At 42.3% G+C, this 8,020-nt stretch overlaps 1 protein-coding gene across 1 annotated transcript; it reads left to right on the forward strand.

Moving 5' to 3' along the window:
* The first annotated feature begins 1,459 nt into the window (after nucleotides 1-1,459).
* Nucleotides 1,460-7,607, forward strand: LOC109451532 (olfactory receptor 5V1). The gene is made up of 3 exons (XM_019739841.2): nucleotides 1,460-2,390; nucleotides 7,115-7,272; nucleotides 7,434-7,607. Exons 1-3 carry the CDS (start codon nucleotides 1,460-1,462, stop codon nucleotides 7,605-7,607), a joined length of 1,263 nt encoding a protein of 420 aa, XP_019595400.2.
* Nucleotides 7,608-8,020: the final 413 nt, after the last annotated feature.

Raw genomic sequence — 8,020 nt, forward strand, 5'->3', positions numbered from 1 at the left:
TTTTCTTTTGTTTCCTGTACTTTTGGTGTTATATCCATGAAATGTTGCCAAATCTAATGATATGATTATTTTCCCCAATGTTTTCTTCTAAGAGTTTTATAAATTTAGCTCTTAAGTTTAGGTCTTTGTACATTTGGAGTTAATTTTGTGTATTGTATAAGATAAGGGACCACTTCATTCTTTTGCCTGTAGATACCCATTTTCTCAGAACTACTTTTTAAAAAGACTGTCTTTGCCCCATTGAATGGTTTTGGCCCCTTGCTGAAAATCAATTAACCATATGTGTGAGAGTTTATTTCTGCTCTCTATTCTAGTCTATTTGTCTATATATCTGTTCTTATGACAGTACCAAACTCTTTTAATTACTATTGCTTTATAGTTAGTTTCAAAGTCAGTAAGTGTGAGTCCTTCAACTTTATTCTTCTTTATCAAATTGGTATTGACTCTCAGGGCCCTTTATAATTCCCTATGAATTTGAGGATTGGCTTTTTCATTTCTGTGGAAATATGCTACTGGAATTTTGATACGGATTGTGTTGAATCTGTAGATCATTTTGGGTAGTCCTGACATCTTAACAATGTTAAGTCTTCTGATTCATGAACATGGGATGTCTTTCCATTTATTTATGTCTTATTTAATTTCTTTGAGCAATATTTCAGTTTTCAGTGTACAAGTCTTTCTCCTCTTTTGTAAGATTTATTCTAAGTACTTAATTCTTCTAGATGTTATTGTAAATGGAGTTGATTTCTTAGCTTCCTTTTTGGATTGTTTATTGCTACTGTATAGAAACACAACTATGATTATATGATTTGTGTGTGTGCAACTTTGTTTAATTTGTTTATGAGCTCTGGTAGCTTTCTTGTGGATTCCTTGGTATTTTTTTATATATAGGATCATGTCATCTGTGAATAGAGATACTTTTACCTCCTTCCTTTCCAATCTGGGAACGTGTGCTCCTAATATTTTAAAGCTATAAATAGAACTCAAGACTTACATAACTGAAAAAAACCATAATGAAGTACACTGAAGGGCAGCACTAATTCTGATTTTGAAGGAGATTAAATTCTTTGTATCTTACTACATTTTGTTAAATTCTCACAATAAAATTTCATTTCTTAAAAAAATATAAGATACTTAACAAAAAGGGCAATGATGGGAGGTAGAAATGAATTCGCACTAAGGGAAAGGTTAGTGACTTGTTGGTTTTAACCAAGTCTCCATTTATTTTCACCCGCCAACAGCCGTGTAAATTTGTGGGAGGTCCCTGGGCCTGAGCTGGCTGGATCTGCTGAATGAGAAGTTACGGTGTCGCTGAAGACACTCCTGCACACCTCCCTCCACAGTTCAGGCTGTTCTGTATCCGACAGTATTCGACATAGCCCTGTACATTTACATACCTGCTTGGGGTGCTCTGTGTACATTCTCACTATAGCTTCTTTGTTCTCATTGTCTTATAGCTATGCTAGCATTTGAAATGAACAATCAAACAGATGTCACTGAATTCATCTTCTTGGGATTTTCCAACCACCCCAACCTACAGGGGATGTTCTTCCTGATCTTCTTGGTCATTTACCTGACAACCCTCCTGGGGAACATACTCATAATAGCAGCCACCAGAGTCAATCCTGTCCTCCACACTCCAATGTATTATTTCCTCAGCAACCTGAGTTTCTTGGACGTCTGCTATTCATCCTCCACCGTCCCAGTCATGCTGGTGAACTTCTTCCAGGAGAAGAAGACCATGTCCTACGAGGGTTGCCTATCCCAGATTTTCTTCCTCGTGACATGTACTGGCACGGAGAGTGTCTTATTGGCTGCTATGGCGTATGATCGCTATGTCGCCATTTGCAAGCCTCTTCAATATCCAGTCCTCATGAGTGTGAAAGTCTGTGTTTGTTTGGTGACTGGGTCCTGGCTGTGTGGGCTGGTGAATTCTATGGCACACACAGTGCTGGCCGCCACACTCACTCTGTGTGGGCCCAACCGTATCAGCCACTTTCTCTGTGACATCCCATTGCTCCTGATGCTCTCGTGCTCGGATACCTCTCTCAACAAAGCTATGCTGCATGTGGCCAGAATTGCCATTGGCCTGAGCCCCTGGCTGTTCATCACAGTGTCCTACGTACTCATCATCTCGGCCATCCTTAGGATCCCCTCTGCTCAGGGCAGGAGCAAGGCTTTTTCTACCTGTGCTTCCCACCTCACTGTGGTCGTGATCTTCTTTGGAACAGCCAACGTCAACTATGGCAAGCCCAATGTGGGCTACAACCTGGACGTGGACATCCTGGTCTCTGTGCTCTTCTGTGTCATGACCCCCATGCTCAACCCCATCATTTACAGCTTGAGAAACAAGGAGGTCAAGGGTGCCCTGAGGAAGCTGGCTGGAGGATGTATGTTCCCTGGCCATATTAAGGTTTAGCTCAGTGGCCTTCAAACTGTGGTGTACAACCACCTGGGAAAATTTCCAAGGTATTTGGAACATGTGTAGTTTTTGAGAGTCTCTATCCAGATCCTCAACTCCTACATACCAGTTTCTAAAATTGATCTTCCCAAGAACTCCTTCCTCTCCTATCTTTCTTCAAATACTCTTTCCCACTTTGCAAAGTCAAGTGTCATACTTTATGATGGTTCTCAGCACCGTCTCATTTCTTCTACATTCTCTCCATATCACAGGGGCCGAAGGCCTGGAAACCTTATTTCCAAGACTCCCTTGCCAACAGGCTTTTATTGGTGGACTAGTGCTGCAGTGACAGAAACAGACTCTTGTGGTAGAATTAGCTGATGTTTGCAGTTTCCTATAACAGCTGTTCTTGAAGCATAAGGTCACACAAGTATGAAATGAGTGTCTCTCTATAGTGAGCGTAGAGGCTTCCATAAAGAGGATAATATTACCTGTCCTCCCGTCTCCTTTTTTTTTTGAGTCTTCCAGCCCTTCCAACAATTTTATTACTTATTTCCTATGTTAAATTCCTCTAGGTGGAAATACGTAATTTTTTATTTCCAATATGAACATTAACTGCTACCACATTTCTATCAGGAGTGGTTTAGGAAACAGACCCTCAAAGATGGAACTCTGGGATTGGATATCTGATTTGATGGAATTTGAATGTATTGATGAAATCATAGCCAATGGAAAATGGGGAATTTGATTGTTCAGGGTGTGCGCTAACAAAACAGATGTTTAAAATTATCCACTGTCAATGTCAGAAATAAAGTGTGTATTGAAAACCAAGCTTTGGAATACCAAATTACTGCTACAATTGACTTTTGTGGTGGAAATGAAGATTATAAGATCCTTTACTGACTGTTATGACTGATTGCAGCGGAAGCTTATAGGAAGAAAAATGACAGAATCAGAATTAAACTCTTCACTCAAGACAAGGTCAGCTAGAAAAATCTTTTGTCTCTCAAAATTGATAAAGCTTATTATCAGAACAAAAATCTGACTCTGTGCATTGCATGATTACAAAGTATATTATAAATCCAAATTTCTCCAAGTCTTTTATATGCTAGTTCGGGCACTGAATTGGGAATGAGTGGGACTCTGATAATTAGAATGGGAAAATGCAGTAGATTTGGACAAATCTTAGAACCTTGAACCCCTAAATATCCATTAACCTTCCTTGCCAACAGAAGCAACCCCTCTGCCCCTATCTGAGGAGAACAACTTTCCCTTAGTTGAAACTCTATAATGACCTCACCTGAGAAAAGTTTCTTACAAGTAATGCTAATTCTCTTTAAGATGCTCACCCACCATCCTTCATTACCTCTAGACTCTTAATGGGGGTCCAACCCCAGAATACCGCCAGGATAACAGCACAAGGTATGACCCAGGAGATTATAATGTTCACACCAACATAAAATTTCAAGATTGTACTAATTTTTATGAATAGAAGTCTTGAGAACATGTATGACAAGGGATTCCTAGGGTCCTAGACCAAAAATGACAGAACATGTTGCTGGGTCATTTTGAATATATTCCTATGGGTCCACTTACCAGAAATTTTGGGTTCAGTGTGTTACCTTGAGCAGCTGAGAGGGCTCTAGCAGTTTCTTTGGTTGATTGACTAAAACCCACACTCAATGATGGACTACATTCAATAAAGTTGAGATGCCAGATATCCCCGGTATAATATAAAGGGTGGGATCCAAAGCTGAAGGGAAGTAAGATGTTGGAATGTATTTATTTTATATGACCCTCTCACCCTAGACTTCCAAAGTACATGAGGTGGGACCAGAGTACATTCCTTTTGTACAAGGCCTCTTGCAAAGCACATTGATAAAGGAAGCCCCAGAATCCTTATAATGCTTGTAGTGGCTGTCCTTGGCAGCCTGGGAGTGACACTAGGAGATGCCATCATTTCAGTGGGTTTCCTTGTTTCAGTGGAGATGATAGGATTCTAAAGTGGTAGAAGTCATGTGGTTGGGCAGAAATCAGAATGCTTTATCTTCAGAGATGTTTGGCAGAGGCTAAATGACCATGTTATCTCTTAACCTGAAATAAATTGGGCATCTTACTAAAATATTACCTGTTCAATATAGTGGGAAAAAACCCTCAGTCTGGTGACATGCTCAGTATAGGTCAGTCAGCTTTTCCCAGCTCACCCCAATACCTGCTCAGTAGACTCATGTACAAAGTAATCATGGTGACAAGGATGGAGATAATACACAGACTCGACAACATCGGCTTGCCTTCATCAGGTCTTAGCTAACCCATGTTGAGTGCCCAATTTGCCAATGGTAGAAATCAACGCAGAGCCCCTGATATGGCATTATTCCCACCAGTGAAAGATTGATTATATTAGACCACTTCCATCATGGAGAGGGCAGAGTTTTATATACTGAAAAAAATATTCTTTCGTTAGTACCGTCACTCATAAATTGGCAGGATGCCTATTTTGTCATAATATCATCACACATGACATTGTTTAATGACCCTGGAACTCATTTCACAGCAAAACACGTACAGTTAAGGTCTCCTACAATGTGCTCCATCCCCTACAGACAAATGGCAGTATAGAATGCTGGAAGAGCCAAAGGAAGACTCAGCTAGCTAAGTTCCCAGCTGGGAAGTAGGACTTTGCAGTGTTTGAATGTTGTAGACAAGATGCAATACATGTTTTGAGCCAGTGAGTAGTTTCCCTCATAGCCAGAAATCATGGGTCTGTAGCCAATGATGAACATGGAAATTGTGTCTTTCACTATTCACCTAATAACCCACTCCTAGGACTTTTGTTTGGGGGCTCTTTTAGTACTGTGGTCCACCTTACCAAGGGGGGTTGCTCTGATAAGGAACATAGCAAAAAGCAATGATTCCATTGAAGTAGAGGCTGAGACTCTCCACTGCCCTTGGGGTTCTGGAAGTAACTGAACCAAAAGTCAAAGGAGGAAATTGCCATTTTGCACAGGGTGCGTATTCCCTATTGTAACAAAAAGAAAGACTCCGTTTTTTTAATGTTTGACTGCTGAAAAAGCCCAAGTCCCATTGCTTTACCTTCCCCTTTTGCCCCACTTCTAGGCATGCGTACAAGGAAGGCCATGTACTCCCTTCCTTGGTACCAGAGGGAAGCGCAAACCAGGCAACCCCCAAACTGGCCCCACCTCGTACGTAGACACAGTAAAAGCCAAAGCTTCACTCTTTCTTCACTCTAAAAGGAATCCTCCCTAGAAATCCTTTTGGTGTTTACCGTGTGAGTAATGAACTTGATTTCATACCTCACATTCATATAAGTTTGTAAAGGGATGGCTGCTGCCTCGTATCCAGCAGGAGATGTCAGGTGCCCACAGAAAACACTTATCCTAGAGAAATCATTTTGGTAAATGATGGTGGAGTTAATGGTTAGGTCTGGGCCCAAATGGAGTTTCTCAAGGTGCCTCAGGATTACTGCAACCAGTTCTGTAAGTTAATGGAAGACGACAGTAACCTGAAAGGGAGGACCACAGCAGCTCATAGCTCTTAGAACTGAAGGTTTCTGTTATTTCTTTCACTGAGACAAGAAGTAAAAGGAAAGAGTGCAAAGAATTGATAGAAGAGAAAGGAAGCTATAAATATCAACTATGGTCTCATGACATAACAGATATGCGGACGACAGCAGCCATGCTTAGTTACTTCCTTTTTTGCTCTGTATACGTGTATATACTAACCAGATACTTTTCCCCTTTCTTTTTCTTGCTATTCTTCATAAAGAGAGTTGATGGGTGTTTAATTGAATTATTTAGCCTCTTTTGATGTTTCATTTTATGTGTCAACTTGACTGGGGCCTGGGGTGCCCCAAATATTAACCTGCGCGTTTCTGTGAGGGTGTTTCTTGATAAGATGGGCGATTAAATCTGTAAACTGAGTAAAGCCGTTTGGGCAAGCCTCATCCAAGGCATAAGCCTTATCTAATCAGTGTTCTATCAGTTAATGGAACAAAAAGACTCACCCTCCCTCAGCAAAAGATGATTCTTCCTGCCAGAGGGCGTGGGAACTAGGATATCACGCTTTTTTTCCTGCCTCTGAACTGAAACACCAGCTCTCCCTGAGTCTCGGGCCTGCCAGCCTTCACACTAGAACTATATCACCGGCTGGCCTTGTTCTCTCGACTCCAGACTAGAAATGAAGTAAACGCTGTGCTCTGGCTTGCAGACTCGCCCTGCTGACTTTGGGACTTGCCCGCCTCCATCCTCCTCCTGATAAATCTCTGTCTTTCTGCGTAAACATCCAATTGGTTCTGTTTCTCTGGAGAACTCTAAAGCTGATTTTGGTACTAAGTGTGGCTCTAAAGGAACAGAATTGTAAAGGTGAATTTTCTGAATCGGGTCTGGGGTTTCTTGAATTGGCCCTCTAATCTGATTGAAGTTGCTAATGACTCTATAGTAGTAAAGAGAACACCGGTCTGTGACACGATCCTAACATATAAGATGCAAGGATCTAGGTGACAGTGTATAGGATACTTTCAAACACTTTGTGTCATGCTAATGAGTATCCTGAGATGGGCTGGTGTTTCCTAATGGCACTGGACAAAGTAGGGAAAGAAAAGGATGACATTGAGAATTCGAATTCCCAGCTCAGGTGCCGCCTAAATAACCTAAAGCACGTGTGTGGCCTGAAGGGGACCCTGATCTCCTGTAGCCAGCAGGGCTGAGCGATCCCTGCGAAATCCAACCCGGAATCTCATCCTGGGACCAGCTGAATTCCACATTGGACGCTCAGCCTCACAAAGTGTCTACTGTGAAAGTGAGGGCATGGCTTGGGAAGAAACGGGATCCCGAAAGTTGGAATGGGGGGTGGTAGGAAGACCCTGATGAAGCTGGGGATGTGGAGTCCCTAAATTCAGATGAGTCTTCTTTGCCAGTGGGAGCAGCCTCTCCACTCCCAGTGGAAGAAGCCTCCCTACTCCTGGGGCAGCAGCCTCTCAACCCCCAGAAGTGACCTCCCCCCCATCCCTTAGGGGACCTTCCCTGAAGCATTTGCCCTGCAAGACAATACTGATTGTCCTCAGAACCCACCCCCACCACCTCACTTTGCTTCTAGATCTATAACTACACTCAAGTCCCAGCAGGCCCCTAAAGGTGAGGTTCGAAGCGAGACTCGGGTGCAGGTGCGCTACCCTCCAAAAGAATGACTTGAGTTTTCTAATTTATATAGACAGAAATGGGGGAGGGGGGGAGGGAAGAACAGTGAAAGGAATATAAAATTGTATCAGGCCAAATTTATTGATATGGGTGCAATGAGCATAGGTTCTGCGTTTAATGTTGCCCCTTGAGAAATTCCAAAGGGCTCCAACAGTTTGCTTGGTTCTTATTTGAAACATGGATCAAAAGGTGGCCCCAAAGTGAGCGAAGTTAGAAATACCAGACCTGCCTTGATTTAATGTAGAGGAAGGGATTCAGGGGCTTAGGGAGATTGGAATGTTCGAGTGGGGTTGTCATTTAAGACCTACTCACCCACCCTGGAGGGAGCCAGAAGCTACACCTGTTGCCATGACGGTGAGAAATCAATTGTGAGGGAGCCCCAGCATCCTTGAAGAGCTCTGTG

Source organism: Rhinolophus sinicus, linkage group LG14 (assembly GCF_036562045.2).
Source record: "Rhinolophus sinicus isolate RSC01 linkage group LG14, ASM3656204v1, whole genome shotgun sequence".
In the NCBI taxonomy this organism is placed as follows: Eukaryota; Metazoa; Chordata; class Mammalia; order Chiroptera; family Rhinolophidae; genus Rhinolophus; species Rhinolophus sinicus.

Excerpts from the sequence above, each read along its gene's own strand:
- LOC109451532 (XM_019739841.2), top strand. The coding sequence starts at position 1,460 with ATGCTAGCATTTGAAATGAACAATCAAACAGATGTCACTGAATTCATC. Across the intron at positions 2,391-7,114 it reads GAGGAAGCTGGCTGGAGGAT|CCAGCAGGGCTGAGCGATCC; the intron begins GTATGTTCCCTG and ends GATCTCCTGTAG. Across the intron at positions 7,273-7,433 it reads GAAAGTTGGAATGGGGGGTG|GGGACCTTCCCTGAAGCATT; the intron begins GTAGGAAGACCC and ends CCCATCCCTTAG.